This window comes from Chrysochloris asiatica, unplaced genomic scaffold, assembly GCF_000296735.1.
Source record: "Chrysochloris asiatica unplaced genomic scaffold, ChrAsi1.0 scaffold00374, whole genome shotgun sequence".
NCBI classification, from domain to species: domain Eukaryota; kingdom Metazoa; phylum Chordata; class Mammalia; order Afrosoricida; family Chrysochloridae; genus Chrysochloris; species Chrysochloris asiatica.
In genome coordinates, this window is record NW_006408892.1 from 530,896 (window position 1) to 552,388 (window position 21,493).

Here is a 21,493-nt window from a genome sequence, read left to right on the forward strand (position 1 = left end):
TTTCAGTGCGTCCTGGAGTGGTGCTGCAGGAAAAGCACTGGACTGCTAACTGCAAGGTAAGTGGTTCAAACCCACCAGCCACTCATTGGATACCCTATACAGGCTCGCTTGATAGTACTTAACAACAACAACATGAATTTTCAACCCCACACTCCTCCCTCCACAACGAACTGTATTACCCTTAGATGGATCCCTTCTGTGTGTTGAAGTTGGGGAGTCTGAGGCTGGGGATGATGTCTCTCCCAAGGATACTCCATTCTTTTTCTCCATCCTCCCACCCAGGGCCACCATTGAAGAGACCTACTCAAAGGCAATGGCAAAACTCTCCAAGCTGGCCAGCAATGGGACCCCCGTGGGGTGAGTAGGCTGTTGTGGGGCAAGGGTCATCCAGGTGGCTGTGTGTCTGGGTGTGCTGGGCACCCCCTGGGATGTGGACAATTTCTCCACACTGTGAACATGTGAGCATGTCATCCCCTACAGACTGATGGGGTCACTGGAAAGAGAAACACATGTCAGACATTCACTTCATGGATCATTCATTCCACAAATATTGACTGTGTCAGAAGCAGAGCACATGGTTAAGCCTTTGACTTCTAACAAAAAGGTTGGCAGTTTGAACCCACTCAGAGGTGCCTCAGAAGGAAAGGCCTGGCAATCTGCTTCCCAAAAGTTGTAGCCTTGAAAGCCTGATGGAGTCAGCAGGAGCCAGAATCAACTCTTGGGGATGTTGGGTTTAGTGTGTGCCAGGCGTCATTCTAGGCACTGGGGGCCCAGCAGCAGCCAAGACAGAGAAGATTCTCACGTACATCTGGAGTGTCTGAGGCAACAGATGTTAAATACTACCATGAACAAAGTTCTTTCCCAGAGTGCAAAGTAGTAGGAGGCAATGAAATAGGTGGTGTGCTGAGCTCAGACTTAACCAGAGAAGGAACTGGCCAAGGGCAGTGTCTGGGAGAACTGAGTCTGGTGGTCCAGCCAGTGACCTGGGGCAGCAAAACACTTGGCCTCTTCAGAGAAGAACCTGGAAGCTGGTGTGGCTGCAGGGCCTGGGGAGGGGTCGATGAGGACACTGATGGCTTTCTGTGGCTACCATGGGGCAGAGGTTTTCTCAGGGACAGGAAGGGAAGGCAGAAGGGGAGTTCCAAGGGGAATTCTGCTGTGGTGGGAAGATCAGGTTAGCACTGTTTGGGGGGAAGGACTTGACCTCCATGAGCAAGCAGAGTCTGAACCCACTCCACTCCACAAACATGTGGGACCTAAAAGTCCAGGAGCTAGGGTGAGGGCTGGGGGCCTCATGGCCTAGGGTGAGTTTTGGAATCCCTCCTGCCTCGGTTTCTCCATATGTCACAGACTCCCCACACACACACAAACGTTGTGGTAGGGCCTTTAAAATGGCCTCTTTAATAGTAGGACCACGTGCATAGGAGGCCCGAGTGATGCCTGAGAAAACTGGGGGGAGGGGACTCAGCCCTGAGCCTTTGGTGTGGTCCTGCCCCACTGCAGGACCTTTGCCCCACTCTGGGAGGTTTTTCGTGTGTCCTCGGACAAGCTGGCGCTCTGCCACCTGGAGCTGACCCGGAAGCTGCAGGACCTCATCAAGGATGTGCTGCGGTACGGCGAGGAACAGCTCAAGACATACAAGAAGGTGCGAGCCGCTTTGCGGTGGTGGGGGGATGGGGCTCCGGCGGGGGGAGGTAGGGGGTTGGGACATAAGCAGCTCAAAATTCTGGTGTCTTTAATCTTTCAACCTCTTGTGTGTGGGTCTGAGAATTCTGTGAATCCTGGAACATCCATCCCATAATCTCACAGATTTGAGCATTATAGGATTTCAGATCCTTAATTCTCAACCAGGGCTTCTGCAAACTACAGATTGTGGGCCAAATCTGACCTGCCTCCTGTTTCTGCAAGGGCTTTTGCGCTAAAAATGGACTTGACGTTTTTAAGTGGTTGGAGAAAAAAAAATCAAAAGAAACCTTATTTTGAGACACCTGGAAATGATACAACATTCATAATTCAGGGTCTGTAAATAAAGATTTAGTGGCACAGTGTCATGGTAATGTACATATTTAGTAAGCCATTTGGACAAGAGACTGTATGGCCCGAAAAGCCAAAAATACTAGACTATCTAATCTAGATATTTGGAAGTTTCCAATTTTGATATTTCCCAAACCTAGAATCACTGAATATCTAAGCCTTAGACCAGGGGTGGGAACCTTTTTTCTGCCGAAGTTTACAATATCATTCACAGGCTATACAAAATTATTAACTTTAAAAATTAACCTAGTACATTTGGTCAAACATTTAATTAACTCATCCCTAATGTGATGACTGGAGCTGCGGTTGCCTTGGCAGGGCCAGACCAAATGATTTCATGGGCCCGTGTATGGTGCTGTGGTATAAAGCACTGGACTGCAAAGTCGATTTGAACCACAAGGGCAGCAGTTTAAACTCACCAGCCGCTCTTTGGAAGCCCTATACTGGGTCACTATGAGTTGGAACGGACTCAATGGCACTTAATAGCAACAACAATATGACCCGCAGTTTCCCAACCCCTACCTTAGAACTTTATTGTTGAGTCCTAGTGTGGCACTATAGGATAAGCACAGGACTGCTAACCACAAGGTCAGCAGTTCAGACCCACCAGCCGGTCCTTAGAAACCTTTTACAGGGGCACTAGAAGTCAGAACCACCATTGGTCTGTCAGACTTACATACTGTGGTGTTTTACATGTTGCTGTGATTCTGGAAGCTTTGTCACTGATATTTTAAATAACAGCAGGTTCAGCCATGGTGGACAGGTTTTAGCTGTGCTTCCAGACTAAGACAGACAAGGAAGAGTAAGAGGCAAACTACTTCTGAATGGTTAGCAACTGAAAACTTTATGAATAGCCGTGCAATGAACATTGTCAGATACAGTGCCGGAAGAAGGCACCATTATGAATAGCACCACAGTACTGTCAGATATAGTGCCAGAAGATGAGCCCCTCAGGTTGAAAGGTATTCAAAATACTGCTGGGGAAGACCTGTTGGTCAAAGTTGAGCTGACCATGAAAACATGAATGGAGTAAAGCTTCTGGGATCTTCATTTGCTGATGGGGCACAACTCAAAATTAAGAGAAACTGCTGCAAACATCCAGTAATAAATGGAACATGGAATGTATGGAGTATGATTCTAGGAAAATTACAAGTTCTCAAAAATGAAATGGAACTCATAAAGATTAATAACCTGGGCATTAGTGAGATGAAATGGACTAGTATTGGTCATTTTGAATCAGACAATCACATGGTTTACTATACTGGGAACAACAAATTCAAGAGGAATGGTGAGGCATTCATCATCAAAACGAGCATTTCAAAATCTGTCTTGAAGTACAACACTATCTGTGATAGGATAATATCCATACCCCTACAAGGAAGACTAGTTAATACCACTATGATTCAAATTTACATACCAGTCACTAACGCCAGTGATGATGAAACTGAAGAATTCTACCAACTTCAGTCTGAAATTGTGCAACATGCAATCAAGATGTATTGGTAATTACTGGTGATTGGAGTTGGAAGGTTGAAAACAAAGAGGAAGGGTCAGTAGTTGGAAAATGTGGCCTTGGTGATAGAAATGATGCTGGAGATCACATGATAGAATTTTGCAAGACCAGTGACTTCATCATTACAAATACCTTTTTTTGAAACATAAAAGGTAATTAATTATCCACCAGGACCTCACCAGATGGAATGCACAGATATCAAATCGACTACATCTGTTGGAAGAGAGGGTGGGAAAAGCTCCATATCGTCAGCCAAAACGAGGCCAGGGGCCCACTGTGGAACAGACCATCATTTGCTCATATGCAAATTCAGGCTGAAGCTGAAGAAAATGAAATTTTTAAATTTAAAATTAAAACATGAGACCCAAAACAAGACCTTGAACGTATCCCACCTGAATTTAGGAACCATCTCATGAACAGATTGGATGCATTAGATACTAATGACCAAAAATCAGAGGAGTTGTGGGATGACATCAAGAACGACATACATGAAGAAAGCAAAAGGTCATTAAAAAGACAGGAAAGAAAGAAAAGACTAAAATGGATGTCAGAAGAGACTCTGAAACTTGCTCTCCAGCACAAAGATGCTAAAGCAACTGTAAGAAATGAGGAAGTAAAAGAGCTGGACAGAAAATTTCAAAGAGCAGCTCAAGAAGATATTGTTGTTGTTGTTGTTGTTAAGTGCCATCGAGTCGGATCCGACCCATAGCGACCCTGTACAGGGTTTCTGAGGCTGTAAATCTTTACGGGAGCAGAACGCCTCATCTTTCTCCCGCGGAGCAGCTGGTAGTTTCGAACTGCTGGCCTTAAGGTTCACAGTCCGATTCGTAACCACTACGCTACCAGAGCCCTCTCAAGAAGATATAGGCAGGTACTATAATGAAATGTGCAAAGACCTGGAGTTAGAAAACCAAAAGGGAAGAACATGCTCAGCCGTTCTCAAGCTGAAAGAACTGAAGAAAAAATTCAGCTTCAACTGGCAATACTGAAGAATTCCATAGACAAAATATTGAACAATGCAGAAAGCATTATTAATAATGCAGAACATTATAAATACTCAACTGTTTCAAGAGGTAGCATATGATCAAGAACCAGTGGTACTGAAGGAGGAAGTCCAGCTGTGCTTAGGGTATTGGTGGGAAAACATGGCTCCATGAATTAAAGGAATACCAACTGAAATTCTTCAACAAATTGATGCAGTACTGGAGACACTCATTCATCTGGGCCAAAAAATTGGGAAAGACGGCTACCTGACCAACTGACTAGAAGAGATCCATATTTGTGCCCATTCTAAAAACAGATGACCCAATGATATGTGAACATTGAAAAATATTAATATCACATGTAAATAAAATTTTATTGGAGATAATTAAAAAATGGCTGCAACAGTACATTGATAGAAATTTGCCAGAAATTCAAGCCAGATTCAGAAGAAGATGTGGAATTAGAGATATAACTGCTTATGTCAAATGAATTTTGGCTGAAAGCAGAGAATATCAGAAAGATGTTTACTTGGACTTTATTGACTACATAATAAAGACTTTCAACTGTGTGGATTCTGACAAACTATGGATAACATTGCGAAGAATGGGTATTCCAGAACACTTAATTATGCTCCTGAAGAACCTGTACATAGACCAAGAGGGGATTTGTTGTTGTTAAGTGCCATCGAGTCAGTTCCGACTCACAGTGACCTGACCTTGCGGTCCAGTGTTTGTCATACAGCACCACACCAGGACTCCAAAAAGGGGATGCTGGAGGTTTTTAAATCAATAAAGCTATGTTTCAGGGCTGTATTCTTTCACCATACTTAGTCTGTATACTGTGCAAATAATCCAAGAAACTGGATTATATAAAAAATGTGGTATTAAGATTGGAGGAAGATTCATTATCAATCTGCGATATAGATTTGATACAACCTTGCTGGCTGGAAGCAAAGAACTTAAAATATTTGATTGCACTTCAATAAAAAGAAAACAAAAGTCTTCAGGACTGGACCAATAAATAACATGGAGAAAAGACTGAAGTTGTCACAGACGTCATATTGCTAGACTCCACTACCAACACTCATGGGAGCAGCAGTCATGAAATCAAACGACATATTATTGCATTAGACGGAGTACTGGTGTGGCACAATGGGTTAATGCTCTGGACTGCAATGGGTTAATGCTCTGGACTGCAATGGGTTAATGCTCTGTATTGCAAAATCAGTTTGAACTGCAAGGTAGGTAGTTCAAGCTCAACAGCTGCTCTTTGGAAACCTTATACAGGGTCACTATGGGTCAGAACTAACTCGACTGCACTTAACAACCAAAAAATTGCATTGACAAATCTGCAAAAGACCTCTTTAAAGTGTTCAAGAGCAAAGATAACAGTTTTGAGGACTAAGATACTCATGATCCAAGTCATGGTATTTTCAATAGCTTCAAATGCATATGAAAGTTGGACAATGAATAAGGAAGACCACAGGAGACCCGATGCATCTGAATTACGGTGTTGGAGAAGAATATTGGCAGTCCCACGGACTTCCAGAAGAACAAGCATCTCTGTGTTGGAAAAAGTACAGCCAAAATGCTCCTTAGAAGCCAGGATAGCAAGACTTTGTCTCTTATACTTCAGACATAGTATCAGGAGGGATCAGTCTCTGGAGAAAGACATTATGCTTCATAATGTGGAGGGTCAAAGAAAAAGAGGAAGACCCCTTCCCCTGCCCCCCACCCCCACCCCCATGACATGGATTGGCACAGTGGCAGCAGCAATCGGCTCTGTTGTAGCAATAGTTATTCAGATGATGCAAAACCAGGCAGTGGTTTATTCTGTTGTGCATATGAATCCACAGGGTCACTATGAGTTAGAACTGACTCGATGGCATCTAACAACAACAGACCTTGTTTGGTGCCGTAAAGTGGATTCCAACTTGTAGCAGTCCCATAAAACAGAATAGAACTGCCCTCTATAGTTTCCTAGGCTGTAAATCTTTATGGGAAAAAAATTGCTAAGTCTATTCTGTCTGGTTAGCTTAATACTGCTGCACCAGGGTTCCTGGGAGGATCCTAAAATACTCAAACCTTATTCTAGCATCAGAGTGAAACTTGACAGTCATTATAAAAGGAGATAGAGAAGTACCCCGGTGATGCAAATGAGTAATGTACTTGACTGCTGACCATAAGGTTGGAGGGTTGGATCCACCTAGAGGCACCTCTGAGGAAAGTCATGGAGATCTGCTTCCAGAAAAGTCAGCCATAGGGATGCCGGGCTGAGGGAAGAGAGTGTGGATTGACAGGGAGGCGGGGAAAAAGAAAAAAGGGCTTTTTCTATGGGCTGATGTGAAACAATTTCAGCATGGATTATTAAGTGGCAACAGTAATGAATAAAATAGCACGGGCTTCCCACCATGTGTGATTTAAAAAGAGGTACAAGAACAAACACATTTGCTTGTCTGAGTGCTGATGATTTCCCGAGAAGGGAAACGGTAACGAGTGGAGCGCTCAGGTGCAGTGGGGGGAGGGTGACCATGGGAGGGTGAATATGGGTCAGAGTGAAGCCCCTAGGGACTGGGTTTACAGCTCAGTTCTTACCCGCATGCGCTGAAGGACCTTGGGTGAGTTACAGACCTGAGCTTCCAGAGCCTGGCTTTCTTTATCTGTCACAGGTCCACTTCCTAAATTGCGATGGGATACCTGAGTCATGTCTGAGGGGATTAGGTGAAGTCAGGGTGCAGACGGCTTCTTCCTGGGCTTACCCCTAAGTGCTTACCAAAATTTAAGTCATGTAAAGACATTACCTATTACAAAATTAATTTAAAAAATAATAATAGAAAACAACAACAACAAAAAAATGAGTTTGTGGACTTGGAATCCCACAGTGAATGGTTTGCAAAGCTGGGAATTTTACAGTTGTTGCCTCGGGTCCCTCAAGCTCAGAGCCCCATTGTGGCATCAACACACCCCTCTCTCTGCCCCGCAGTGCAAAGAGGAAGTGGTCGGCACCTTGGATGCGGTGCAGGTCCTCGCAGGTGTCAACCAGCTGCTGCCCAAATCTCGTGACAACTACCTGAACCGCTGCATGGACCAGGAGCGCCTGCGCAGAGAGAGCACTAGTCAGAAGGAGATGGATAAGGTGGGCTTTGGACACAAGGTCCTGCCAGAGCCTCAGGGATTGACAGGGGAGAGGGCCAGCCTGTCAGAGATGGGAGATGAAAACATATCACAAAGTGGTAGTCATTGAACCTGTGTGTAGATCTAGGTGTGCCAAGTGCCCACCTACCAGGGGACAGGACCATGAATGTCCCCCTCCTGGTCCTGACACCTCTGTGTGCCTCCTAGGCAGAGACCAAGACCAAGAAGGCAGCAGAGAGCCTGAGGCGCTCGGTGGAGAAGTACAATTCAGCTCGGGCGGATTTCGAGCAGAAGATGCTGGATTCAGCTCTGGTAAGAATCAGATGTTAGAGCCTTTGAGATGTATACATTCTTCAGCTCAGGATGCTGTGAGCCTCAGAATTCCAGAACTTCTGAAACCCTCAGCTCTCAGGATCCTTAAAAACACAGGCTCAGAACCACCATCTTCTAGAATCTGTTAGCTATTGTTGTCATTGTTATTTCCAAAGCCAGATAATTTTGTGTCTCAAGTCTCCCCACCTACAAAACAGACAGAAATGTTACCTATTTCATAGGGATGTTGTGAAGATTAAATGAATCGCTATGTGAAGTTCTAGAGTTCTGAGAGGTACAGATGGTCAATGTGCTCCGCTGCTAACTGAAAACTAAAGAAGAAAGACTTGGTGATTTACTTCCTAAAATATTAGTCATTAAAAATGCCATGGAGCACAGCTGTATTCTGACACACTGGGCTCTCACCATGAGTTGGAATCAACTAGACAGCAATTGTTGTTTTTCATGTGAAGTTTTCAGACCAGTACTGGGTGTATGGAAACTATTCTATGAATCTCACTATTATTATCATTCCTGTTATTGCTGATGAGGACTTTAAACAAGACAGGGCAGAGTTTGGAAATGGAGAGTTTCCTAACCTTTCCTGGTGGCTGGAAAGCCTAGGTTTGGTCCAACTTCCATCTCTCAACCAACTGTGTGAACTTGTGCAAAACTCTGCACCATTTTGGATTTAGGGCTTTAAATGGTGTTGGCAGAAAGCTGTACTCTCTCAGATGTTTCTCAGGCGTGTTTTCCTTCTTGGGGACTTCACTCCCTGGCAGACATGTCCTCCTGAGTATTTGTATGTTGGGAGCATGTATGTGCAGTCACATGCAGCAGAACAGACACTGACAGCTCCAGCGTATATCCATCCCACCAACCCACTGGCTCAGGGAATGAAAATGTCTCTTTTCCCATAGCGCCAGTAAAAGTCTCACAGCAGACTCTCATTGGCTGTTCCTCAAATCAATCAAGTCCAGGGGCATGCAATGTTCTGATTGGTCAGCCTGGGTCACATGGCCGGAGACCTGCCTGACTTTTCCGTTTGCCCATCCCCTTTTGTATTAGCGCTTCCAAGCCATGGAAGAGACCCATTTGAGGCATATGAAGGCACTGCTGGGCTCCTATGCCCACTCAGTGGAGGATACCCATGTGCAGATTGGGCAGGTGAGTTGGGCCAGAGGTGGGGGTAGTGAGGCTGGGGTTCTGGGCAGGGGGGTCCTGCCTGGTCACATGCTCCACCTACCTGGCCCAGGTCCACGAGGAGTTTAAGCAGAACATAGAGAATGTCAGTGTGGAGATGCTGCTCAGAAAGTTTGCAGAAAGCAAAGGCACGGGCCGGGAGAAGCCAGGTAAGTCTGGGCCTCAAGAGGCAGGAGGTTGAACCTCCTGGACCTCAATGTCCTCACAAGAAAAATGGTCTCATGACAAGTCCAACTCAACAGCCTACCTAAGTCTTATGTGTAAATCTTTTAGAACTGGATCCAGAGGGGCCTGGAGTGCTGGGCTCAGCTATTCAGACTTTATCATGGGGTCCAAGGGAGCCACTGAGGGTTGTTGAACAAAAGGCTAGTTTGAGGGAAATGCCGGGAATGAGTTGAAGGCAAAAGTTTTGGAACCAGACTGTGATTCAAGTCTTTTTTGCACCACTCACCGTGTGACCTTGGACAAGTACCTTGACCTCTCTGAACATCCGTTTCCTCGTCTGTAAATTGGGGGTGACAATAATCCCCACCTAATTGAGTCCTGGTGTGGCACTGTAGGATAAGCACTGAACTGCTAACCACAAGGTCAGCAGTACAAATACACCAGCCTTTCCTCAGAAACCCTATACAGAGTTGGAATCGACTCGACGGCACTTAACGAGAAGCAACAGTGTTGTAAGCAGTCAGTAATTTGACGTAAATGGGCAGACACTCAGTACTGGCATACAGACTGTGGCCCCAGGTCAAGCGTGTTCCCCAGGTTGACCCTTTCTCCTTGTGTCTCTATGGCTCAGTCTCTTCCCTGTGGGCCACCCCCTAGCCCACTCTTATCCTTCAATGGCGCACATCTATCATGTCCTATCCTTGGCTCACACACCTTCCATGACTCCCCATTGCCCTTGGAAAAGAGTCTCAGATCCAAAACATGCACTCAAGACGTAGCTCACTGCACAGACTTATTGCCCACCCCCACCCCAGCCATGTACCCCCCAGAGATGCTAGAAATGGAAGTTCTGGCCCCAGTGATTGCTTTGGGGAAGAACCAGTGAAAATCTGCCCTGGACCTTTTACTGAAGCAGTGGTACTGTAGGATAAGCTCTGGTCTGCAAGGTTGGTTTGAACCACAAAGTCGGAAGTTTAAACCCACCAGCTATTCTCAGAAACCCTATACAGGGTTACTGTGAGTCAGAACTGACTCAACGGCACTTTAACAGCGACTAGTAAAAAAGACATTGTCATTCCCCAAGTCATTGAGCTGGTGGCATGTAACTCAGGGATCACTCATGCCAGCCTATCCAGCTGGAACTGGAGCCCACCACTGAGCCCACCCCACTCATGATGACAAGTCAAGCTGGTTCACCAGCTCAGTTCTTGTTCTTGAGTCAGCTGCCATATGTGGCCATTAGCTTATCACTGCCCTTCCCAGAAGTCAGTCTCTCTGCCTGGTTGTTTCTTAATATCCTCTGCCCTAGGACCCTTGGACTTCGAGACGTACAGTGCAGCTGCCTTGCAGGAAGGCAAGTATGTCTGGGCCTGGGTGCCCAGGCTAGACAGACCAGAGGGGTGAGGGAGGCAGGTCTGCAATGGAGAGGTGGCACCTCCCAGGACTCAGCGGCTCCTCCCCATCTCATCAACAGCAATGAAACGTTTGAGGGGAACCAAGGCCTTTCGCCTTCCAGGACTGAGCCGGAGGGAGCGGGAGCCTTGTGCAGCCATGTGAGAAAGCAAAGCTTTCTGGCCTAGCCCTGACCCAGGCTAGCCTCGAATCCCCTCTCCTGCCCAGGCTAGCCCATTAGTCTCCTGCTTAGCCCTGGAGTACTTCTGTCCTGGGCTAGCTCCAATTACCTCTGCCCAAGCTAGTATGGAATTCTTCTTTTAGCTAAGGCTAGGCCGTGAGCTACCTGTTCCAGAATAGCCTAGGACGACCCCTGCAGCGTAACCTAGCCCAGGATTCTTCCTTTGCCAAGGCTACCTCTGCGTTTCTTCACCAGCAATTCCTGCTTGGCCAAGGAAGCCCCAAGAGTCTGGTCAGACAGCGAAGCCTTCTTCATCCGCCAGATTCTTCCATATGTTCATGTTTTCCCAGGCTAGCCCAAAAGTTCCTTGTCTATATCAGCCCAGAATTACCCCTGACCCGTCTAGCCTAAGATTCCACCCTTTGCCAAGGCTAGTCCGCTCATTTGCTACCTTCTTGGTCCAGCCCTGTAAGACACCCTGTGCTTGAGCTGTTGTCAGGTTCATTCATCCTAGTGAGCCCAGAGTGCTGCCTCCTCCAGGGCTAGCTCAGGACAGTAGTGCTGCCCAGGGGACTCCACCAGGGGCCATGCTCATTGTTGTGGGGGATGGGGTGGGGGTGGGGAGGATGAGATGAACGAAGCCAACACTCACTTCTCTTTCTCCATTCCCAGAGACTCTGGGGAGCCCGATTCAGGGGTGAGTGCCTTGGGAGGGGCTGTGTGTGGGAGGGATCCAGTCTTACCCTTGGACCCCCAACCCTGGAGCCCAGGTTGGACACCAAAGCCTTAAGTTTGAGGGGTTAGAGATGGTACAGCGTAGGGAACCAGGTCAAATCCTGCTTTTGGCCATGTGGAAGAGACTGACATCCCACTCTAACTTCAGTTTACCCCATGGTCACAGCCCCTTAGGATGTGCAGGGGCATCTGTTCCCCAAGAACCTGCCCTTACACTGGGCAAATTAGTTATTCCACTGGGGTTTTTTGAAGTACGAATCATCTGGAAGTGGGGCGGGGCAGGGAGAGATGGGGATTGAAGAAGGATCGAAGACGGGGCAGAAGAAGGATTGACCCACTTGTCCTCCCCCCAGACGTGTCCAGAGGTGGATGAAGAAGGCTTCACCGTGCGACCAGATGTGACCACAAACAATATCCTTCTATTGCCCCCTGGGGAGTGATTGTTGCACAACAAAGACAAAGTTCTAAGATCAGTCCACTATTAACAACCCTCTCTGTGGGAGCCCTGGGTTGGACCCTGCTAGCTCCACCCCGTGTTGAAGAGACATCCACTTTGCCTGTGGGGTTAGTTTTTGATAAGAGGGAGTAAAGGGAGCTGGGTTATTCCCAGAAGTGGAATATGGCTCCCTGGAAGTTAGCAACTAAATAGGAGCTTACCAGTTAAAGGCAGACATGAGTTGTGCAAAGGCTTGGATAAGTGCCAAAAACATGGTGTCAGGATTGAGGGTGGCAGGTAGTGAGAGCTAGACTGGTGCAGGTCGTTGGAGGGAGCATGCTTGGACTGATCAGCCCTGTGCTGGGATCTGCTTGGCCCCTTGACAATAGAGCACGCACAGCTGAGCCCTCCCGCTTTTCATCCAGTGACTCTGATTTCGATGATGACGAGCCCCGAAAGTTCTATGTGCACATCAAGCCTGCCCCGGCCCGAACCCTGGTCTGCAGCCCCGAGGCAGCTGCGGCACAACTCAGGGCGACCGCGGGCAGCCTCATCCTGCCTCCTGGCCCAGGGGTACGGCCTGGAAGAGATGCTCTGGGGAGGGCTTGGGGGGCTGGCTGGATGCAGCTATGCCTGATGCCACCATGCCCTTTGTTCACAGGGCACCATGAAACGCCATTCTTCACGTGAGTAGCCTATTAGGAAAAGGAGACTGGGGTGCAGGTATGGGTTCAAATCCCAGGTCTCCTATGTGACTTGGGGCAGGCAGCTTTACTACTTGGACCCTCAGGCTCTTCTGTAGAATTCGAGCATTGTAAGAATGAAGTGAAAGTTGAATTGTTAAAGGGCAGCAGGGCCCAGGGAGAAAACCGAAACCTGGAGGCAGAGTGGTTGGGGTTTGAATTCCTCTCTGCCTTGGGCAGCTGGGTTGACAGTTCCTCAGCCTTGGTCCCAAAGTCTATGGAGTGTACCCAGGGCCAGGGTACAGGGAAGGCTCAGCAAGGTACATCTGTCATAGGGGATGCTACTGGGAAACCACAGAGACCTCGATCTGCCCCAAGGACTAGCAGGTGAGTTCCATGGGGAGGGGGGATATGAGGTCAACACAGGTGAGCAGGTAGAGACCACTCTGCCACCTCCCACCAAGTCCCCCACTGCCTCCCACGTCTCCACCTCCCTCTCTCTAACCCGGGCAGGGAATTACCACTTTTGCACCATGTTTTAGGCAATGTTTGAACCTCTGGGATGTAGTAGGTTGGGTGTTACCAAGACAAGGCCAACCTTTCCAAAGTTACTTTCTCATGGTTCAGATTTTAAAACTAGTAACTAGATTACAGGATATTTGATACTGCTCATTGCTGAGGGGAGTGTGGTGGCTCAGTAGGATAAGCACTGGACTGTGAACCACAAGGTCAGCACATCAAGCCCACCAGCCGCTTCCTAGGAGAAACATGAGGCTTTCTGCTCCCACAATGATTTGCAGCCTCGGAGACCCTATACAGGGTCACTGTGAGTCAAAACCAACTAGATGGCACTTAACAACAAGTGCTATGAAGCCACTCGAGCAGGCACTGGGGGAGAGATTAGGGACGGCTTTAACTAGGCCAAAGCTGGGGTGGGGGCCTCTCTGTGGGGATGACAATCGTTTGAGCTGGGCCTGAAAGAGCAGAGAGTGGCTGTTGAGGAGAGCCAGGAACAGAACTCCAGACAGGGAACAGTACTTGCAAAGGCCTTAAGGTGGGATGGAGGCCTCTCATGGCCACCCTGTCCCCCAGCTGTGCAGAAAAGCCGCTGTCAGAAGAGCAGTTTTCCAAGAACCTCTTTGGGCCACCCCTTGAGTCAGCCTTTGACCACGAAGATTTTACAGGTGATGGGGGCTTTGCAGGCCTGGGAGTGGCCAGCTATAGGGAAGATGAAGTCCTTTGTGACCAATGGGAAGATAGGCGGGTCCGTGGGAGAGTGGGTGGGGCCACATTGCAATGGGTGTGGCTCTGGGGAGGGGTGGACTTGTATGGGAGTGGTTGCTGACAAATGGGACAGTGGTGGAGATGGAAATGACCGGAGGGCATGGCCTGGGGGGAGTTGGGCAGAGGCTCTGAATGGGGGCGGGCCTTTCCTGAAGGTAAGTGTACTTGGCATGAAGGTGGGCGGGACCTGGCACTGATAGTCCCTCCCCTCCACCAGGGTCCAGCAGCCTGGGCTTCACCTCAAGCCCCTCCCCCTTCTCCTCCTCATCACCTGAGAACGTGGAGGACTCCGGCCTCGACTCCCCTTCCCATGTGGCGCCTGGTCCCTCCCCAGACTCGTGGATACCCCGCCCGGGTACCCCGCAGAGCCCACCAAACCGGAGGGTGCTGCCTCCCGAGTGTAGGGGGGTGCGGGCCCTGCCACGGCCTGATTCACCACAACCCCTCGCAGCATCCCCGGGTCCCTGGGGGCTGGATGCCGTGGCTGGAGGAGGTGAGTCCAGCGACCCTGTGTCTGAGGGAGAGGCAGAATTGAGCACCTCTGGGGTGCTGGGGACACAGCTGGGCACAGAAAACCCCACCCATTGGAGCAATAATAGTGTCATTATTTAGCAGTTCAGGGTAAAGCAGATACAGGGTGAGGGGTGGTTGAGGAGGTGACATCTGACATCTGGGCTGAAGGAGGTGAAAGGAACCAAGCAGATATTGGATTGGGACTTCCTGGGTGGAGAACACAGCCCTGCAAAGGCCCTGGGGTCAGAGCCAGCAGGTGAGTTTGAGGAGCAGCCTCACAGCCTGTGTGACTGGGAAGAGGGGATGGAGATAGAAGTGGGGGCTAGGGAGGAAGATGCTGGGTGAGAGCAGGTAGAATAGAGGCCTCCTTGGGCAGCTACTATAGGAAGGTGTTAGCCAAAGCAGAAGGAGCAGCCAGGGAAGTGGGAGGAGAGACCCAGGGGTGAAAGAGTGAGGTCCCTGAGTCAGAGGGACTGTCTGTTATGACCAAAGATGGTAATATGGGTGGTTGGGGCCATGGTTGGGGAAGAAGTCTAGTTGCAGTGGGTTCAAAGGAGGACCAGGTAGCGAGGGTAGCCCACACGGGCAGACGATTCCCTATAGACAAGTCAGCTAACTTCCACAACTTGGAGTGGTTCTCCACAGGGTTGATTCTGACCTGTCAGGAGAGAGTTTTGATTGTTTTAACTAGAGGGAAATGAGCCCTGGTTGTGCTGTGGGTTAAGCATTGGACTGCCAATCATAAGGTCAGTGGTTCAAACCCACCAGCCCTTTGTCCCACCAGCCCTTTGTGGGAGAGAGATGAGGCTGTCTGCTTCCATGAAGATTTACAATCTCAGAAACCAGTATAAGAACGCTATGAGTCAGAATCAACTCAATGATGTTGTTGTTATATGCCGTGGAGTCGGTTCCGACTCATAGCGACCCTGCACAGGGTTTCCGAGGCTGTTAATCTTTACGGGATCAGAACGCCTCATCTTTCTCCCGCGGAACCGCTGGTAGTTTCGAACTGCTGACCTTATGGTTCGCAGCCCAATTTGTAACCACTACGCTACCAGAGCTCCTTGATAGTCAGTTGGATTTGGTTTGGTTTGGTTTGTGAGAGAGGGCGTTTGTTGCTGCTGGTATCAAGAGGGTGGAGACCAGAGGTGCAAAGTACAAGCCAGTCCCAATACAAACACCAGCATTGCTGGGAGTGAGAAACTCCGAGGTAAACGGGAAGCAGACTGGGGTGCTGAGGAGGAGGCAGGAGGTGAGCATGTGTAGATAAAGCAGCCAAGGGCAGGGGGCACTGGAGAGGCAGGAAACCAAGGGAGTCTGGGTGTCACACCATGATAACGCTGTTATCAAAGAAGATTTGGCACTGGCCAGGGTAAGTGACCATTTTCACTCTTAGAGAGGAAAGAGATCACATCATCAATGAGTGTTAGATTACAATTCTCTGCAGAATACCCCTGTAGCGTATCTGCTTCCAATGTAGACTCATTCAGCCTTTGCTTGATTATCCCCAGTGATGGGGAGCTCACCCCCTATAGTCTGTCTTCCTAGTGACTGGAAGGCTCAAGACTGTGGATGGGGTTTGTCATCCCGTCTAGCACCTTCTCTGTAGTACCTTTCCATCCAGACCCAAAATATCACCACCTCTCAGTCCTCAGCTGAGGTCCTGCCCCTGGGAAGGTCCAAGGCCCAGGGCAGTGCATCACTGATGCCTACTTCCTTTGCTCGTTCCCCAGACCTGATGTCTACTCCTGCCAACCTCACAATCCGGGAGGGTCTGGCAGCTCCACCCCAGAGGCCCCGTTCCAGGAAGGTATCCTGTCCTGTCACCCGCAGCAACGGAGACCTGGTAGGGTGAGGGGCATGGCAGGAGCTGAGCTGGGGGTCGCCTTTAGGGGGCAGCTCAGGGCACTGCTCCTGGGGTGCTCACTGTCCAGCCCACCTCTTTCTCTTCCAGTCTCGTTCTTTGAGCCCTTCCCCACTGGGCAGTGCCCCAGAACGGCCCAGCTTTTCAACCCAGACAGGACATGGTATGTGGGGGCAGCCCTGGGGTCCACCTCTGGGTCTTTCCTTGTTCAGGGTGGGTGGGACTGAAATGATGAAGGTGATGTTGATGGAGAGCAGGGTCTGTGCTCACATTCTCTGTGTACTCCCCACCATCCCAGGATACTCCAGGGGCCCAAGCCCTGTGGTTCTGGGCTCCCAGGATGCCCTGCCCGTGGCCATAGCCTTCACAGAGTATGTCCATGCCTACTTCCGTGGCCACAGCCCCAGGTATGTTGTGACAGGAATAATGATGGGGACGAACGAGATGTGTTAGAATCAGCAGCAGGGGTTTCTGGAACCTCTGTGTCCAGGATCTGGAAAGGATAACCTTCAGACGTGCTTCATGACATACCCCAATGTGGAAGGGCATTGAATGCCAAGTCAAGTACCTGGACCCTTCTCCCAATGGTGATGAGAACCTTGGATAACATTGAGTAGGGCCAACTTATAGTCTCCTTTGATGCTGCCATGGCAGAACTATCAGGAGCTAGACAGAAGGCCAGGCCCAGGGAAGGGCAGGTTAGGGGCAAGCTGAGGAATCGGGAATCTGGTGACTGGACCTAGAAAAGACTAAAAGCCATTAAGAGGAGGAGAGTGTTAGACCTGAAACCCAAGCTGTAGAACTGAACATTTTACTTTGAGCTTCCTGATGGCCACGGGGAAAAAGGAAAATAGGAAAAGGAGTGTTCCTATTCCATTCAGACTAAGGTGGATTCTCCCTAGTACATCCGGCAAGGAATACAAGCGGAAGAAGTTTGGGGAAAAGTTGCTGGGTACTGTCCGGGCCGTGTTACATTTGAGGGGGCTGCGGAGCCATTCACTAGCCAACACCCAGTCCTACCACCCTCCCCAGCTGTCTGGCGCGAGTAGCTGGGGAGCTGACCATGACCTTCCCTGCTGGCATTGTGCGAGTGTTCAGCGGGACTCCGCCCCCGCCCGTCCTCAGCTTCCGCCTCGTGCACACAGCCCCCATTGAGCACTTCCAGCCCAACTCAGACCTGCTCTTCAGGTATTGTTGGCATCCCAGATGGTCACGGGGGGTGGGAGCTCTCCAGGTCAGAGTTCTTGCTCTGACTCTAGAGACTTGCTGTGTGGCCATGGGAAAGTTACTCACCCTTTCTGAACCTTGCTTTTCTTCTCCCCTTCAACTCCTTCCTGCATGATTTGCTGGGCCAGGAAATCTGCATTTTTAGGAAAACGATCAGATGCTGGGGACATCTCCAAAGGGTGGTGATGATTGTTCCCTGTCTTTGCAGTGACCCCTCCCAGAGCGACCCTGAAGCCAAAGACTTCTGGCTTAATATGGCAGCTCTGACAGAGGCCTTGCAGCGCCAGGCTGAGCAGAACCCAGCCGCATCCTACTATAACGTCATGCTGCTACGCTATCAGGTGGGTTATGGGAAGTGGGTGGCCAGGCACGCTGCAGTTGCGGAGAACTAGGCCCGGTGGGCAGGGAATGAAGGCAGGGAATGAATGGGGGAACCCATAGACAGTTTGAGAGGGCATAGCCTCTCCTAGTACCAGCAGCACCCCTGTGCAAATTAAAAGCTGCCTTTACAAAAGACATTGGAAATCAGTATCAGCAGGTTTTGTTAGCACGTGGCACTCTCCTGCCCTCTGCTGGAAGAATGTTTTAATACAGGCTCTGTTTACAGTCTTTCTAGAAATGACCCCTTTAGGTATTATGTAAGGTCCCCTGGGTGGCACAAAAGGTTTGCACTCTACTACTAACTTAGAGCCCTGGTGTGGCACTGTGGGCTAATGCACTGGACTGCAAGGCCGGTTTGAACCATAAAGTTGGCAGTTCAAGCTCACCATCCACTCCTTGGAAACCCTATACAGGGTCGCTATGAGTCAGAACTGACTCAATGGCACTTAACAACAACACTAACCTAAAGGCGTCCTGATGTGGCACGTAAGTGTTGGGCTGCTAACCACAAGGTTAGTGGTTCAAATCCACTAGCCATTCCTCAGAAACCTATACAGTGTTGCTATAAGTTAGAATCAACTTAAAGACACTTACCAGCAACAGCTAACCTAAAGGTTGGTATTCAGACTCACCCAGTAATGTCATGGAAGAAAGTCTGGCACTTTATTTCCAGTAAGTTTACAGCCAGAAAATTCTATGGAACAATTCTACTCTAACACATGGAGTTGCCGTGCGTTGGAATTGATTCAAGTGGGGTTTTTTTTCAGTTGGGACGGTATGCATGCAGGAATGGCGAGCAATGACATAGGGTCAGGACAGTTGAATGGTGTGAAGTGTGGCAGGATGTGATGGCCCAAGTCATGTTCTTCCTCTTGTCTCCCCTCCTCCTAGTTCTCCCGCCCTGGAGCCCAATCGGTGCCACTTCAGCTGAACGCCCACTGGCAGTGCAGCTCGACCCTCACCCAGGTCTCAGTGGAGTACAGCTACCGGCCTGGTGCCACAGCCGTGCCCACACCGCTCACCAACGTCCAGATCCTGCTACCTGTGGGGGAGCCCGTGGCCAACGTCCACCCACAGCCTGCCGCCACTTGGTGAGGGCATACGGGAGGCTCAGCACTGTGTCCTGGAATCTTCCAGATCTCCCTTAATGGCAACTCAAGGGCCTACCCCAAGCCCAGACGCTGTGAGCGCATTCTGTGTAAAGGAGAGGTGATATCATTGATAGTAATACCTAACACGAACTGTTTCCTGTGTGTCTTGTATGTTCCATGCACACTACACGTGCTACCTCGTCTTTTAGCAATCCTGTAAGGTATGGACCACCATGACCCCCATTTACAAGGGGAACAGTGAAGCACAGAAGGGCTGAATCATTTGAGGCCAAAGCCAGACATGAAACCAACACGCTGCTCTCAGTTGCACAATGCTGCCTGTGGTTTTTTTTCTAAAGGATAGAAACCTAAATGTATTATCTCAAAATACTGCAAATCTTAGGTCTCCAGGGAACAGCTGCTCCATACCTCACTCCCATTTCACAGATGAGGAAACTGAGTTGGAGGCAAGCTGACTTGCTGGGGATCTGCAGTAGGGAGGTGGCTCAGCTAGGGCACAGACTCCAGGCTCCCAGCATCTTTTCTGGGGAAGACCTAACTCAGCTCTTCTTACTGTCAGGAACTTGGAGGAGAATCGACTCCTGTGGAGACTTCCAGATGTGTCTGAGGCAGGGGGTGAGTTCCTGTTCTGCTTAAACTTTCCGGGGGCTTGTTAAAACCAGGGGAGAATCTAGGGTATGCTGGGAGTGGGGAAGTGTGGGCTTGGAAATGAGAGCGTAGCACATGCCAACTTCCTGCAGCAGGTCTGATCTGCAAACCACAAACAGCACAGTGAGGCAGGGAGATGGGTGCCGGGGCGAAGATGAGATTGGAGGGGACAGAGGTCACAGAAGCTCAGGTCCACACAGCAGGACTGGGCTGAGCTGACCCTCAGGCCTCTCCAGGCTCCGGCCGCCTGTCCGCCAGCTGGGAGCCACGCTCAGGGCCCAGCACACCTAGCCCCGTGGCCGCGCAGTTCACCAGTGAGGGAACCACCCTGTCAGGTGTGGACCTGGAACTTGTGGGCAGTGGCTACCGCATGTCACTGGTGAAGAGGAGATTTGCTACAGGTATGCCTCCTTGGGGGCCAGGGCCAATCCCCTTCCGCTCCTACTAGGTGCAGCTGAAGGAGACAGGGCCATCTGGCTATGAGCATGCAGGGGAAAGACAGGGATGGAGACAGGAATGGGTGGAAGGAAGTCAGAGCCTTAAAAGCAGTCAAGAAGAAAGACCGTAAAGCCCCTCCCCCTGCACTCCTGTCCTCACAAGGGACCGAATGAGGAGTGAGACAGCATGTTAAGGGGTGTTTGAAAGAGGAGGGTTGGGGAATCTCAGGGATGTCCTATGTCCTGACCACCTTCCCACCCCTCAGGAATGTACCTGGTGAGCTGCTGAATTCTACGCTATGTTGTCCTGGTGCTCACTGACTGCTCCTGTCCTCTGTGGACCCTGAGGTCCCCCATCCCAGCCTCCCCGAGGCCTGGATCCCATGGCGAGGAGCCCCATGCCTAACCTGGCTGAGCCTGAGACTCGCTCCTCCTCATGCAACCCCATGCAGGTCCTGGTCTTTTAATGTTCTTTGAATAAACACTTTATTTTCTAATAAAAGCAAACAAACCTTTTCCTGCTCCAGGGAATTTTCTTCACAGAGAGGCAAAGAAGAGATGTATGGATTGGGGGAGCAGGGGGGCGTATTGTCTTTAATGTCTTCTCTTCTCCGTCATGACCAGTGTATGCAGGGCAATGCTGGAAAAGAAACAGAAGACATCCACAAGGTCAGAGCTGGCTGGAGGGAGGGACCAGGAATGTGGGAACCAGAGACGGGAATCAGGAAAGCTTCCTAAGGAAGGGACATTATAAATGAGGTTTTGAGGGATGAGTAGGAGTTTGCCAAGTGGAATTGGGCATCCCAGGCAGAGGGATGGAGAGTGGTGAGTTCCTTGAAGAAGCAATTAGTCAACCCACAAGTGTTGATTGATTGCCTATTATGTGCTAGGCTGGATAGGACAAAGTTCATGGAGGCTGTGGAGTCAAGTAGTCTAGGTGGCAACAGATGGTGACTGTGTGTCTCTGAACTGTGAATTGACTTTTTGGGATTCAAAGCCCTTGGCTGAGCCCCACTTCACTCGGTGGTCGAGGGAGGCTGAATTTAGAAGGGTGCCTTATAGCAAGTCAGAATACCAGCAGGTTGTGGCCAACAGCTTTTATCTGCATGGAGCCTGGGGCAGTGGAGTGGCCTAGAACTGGGGTCCAGGACAGGTATGGTGATCAGCAAGCTCTGGGGTTGGGAGGCAGGTCTGGGCTCGTCAGACAGTCCTAGGTCCTGCTGACATGTGAGGACCCTAGACACCCTGGGGACAG

At 49.7% G+C, this 21,493-nt stretch overlaps 1 protein-coding gene across 1 annotated transcript in view; it reads left to right on the forward strand.

Annotated features, from left to right (window-relative positions):
• FCHO1 (FCH domain only 1) overlaps positions 1-20,527 on the forward strand; it is a 31,558-nt gene extending 11,031 nt beyond the window's left edge. Inside the window, exons 3-26 of the mRNA XM_006876287.1 lie at positions 283-357; positions 1,504-1,645; positions 7,514-7,666; positions 7,873-7,977; positions 9,046-9,144; positions 9,233-9,329; positions 10,655-10,699; positions 10,820-10,898; positions 11,591-11,615; positions 12,007-12,064; positions 12,484-12,662; positions 12,751-12,775; positions 13,108-13,159; positions 13,865-13,956; positions 14,274-14,549; positions 16,303-16,415; positions 16,524-16,596; positions 16,732-16,840; positions 17,466-17,621; positions 17,869-18,001; positions 18,933-19,132; positions 19,713-19,768; positions 20,038-20,202; positions 20,505-20,527. Of these exons, the coding sequence (XP_006876349.1) occupies positions 283-357; positions 1,504-1,645; positions 7,514-7,666; positions 7,873-7,977; positions 9,046-9,144; positions 9,233-9,329; positions 10,655-10,699; positions 10,820-10,898; positions 11,591-11,615; positions 12,007-12,064; positions 12,484-12,662; positions 12,751-12,775; positions 13,108-13,159; positions 13,865-13,956; positions 14,274-14,549; positions 16,303-16,415; positions 16,524-16,596; positions 16,732-16,840; positions 17,466-17,621; positions 17,869-18,001; positions 18,933-19,132; positions 19,713-19,768; positions 20,038-20,202; positions 20,505-20,527 (2,530 nt within the window). The remainder of the gene's footprint in view (positions 1-282; positions 358-1,503; positions 1,646-7,513; positions 7,667-7,872; positions 7,978-9,045; positions 9,145-9,232; positions 9,330-10,654; positions 10,700-10,819; positions 10,899-11,590; positions 11,616-12,006; positions 12,065-12,483; positions 12,663-12,750; positions 12,776-13,107; positions 13,160-13,864; positions 13,957-14,273; positions 14,550-16,302; positions 16,416-16,523; positions 16,597-16,731; positions 16,841-17,465; positions 17,622-17,868; positions 18,002-18,932; positions 19,133-19,712; positions 19,769-20,037; positions 20,203-20,504) is intronic.
• The last annotated feature ends 966 nt before the right edge of the window (positions 20,528-21,493 follow it).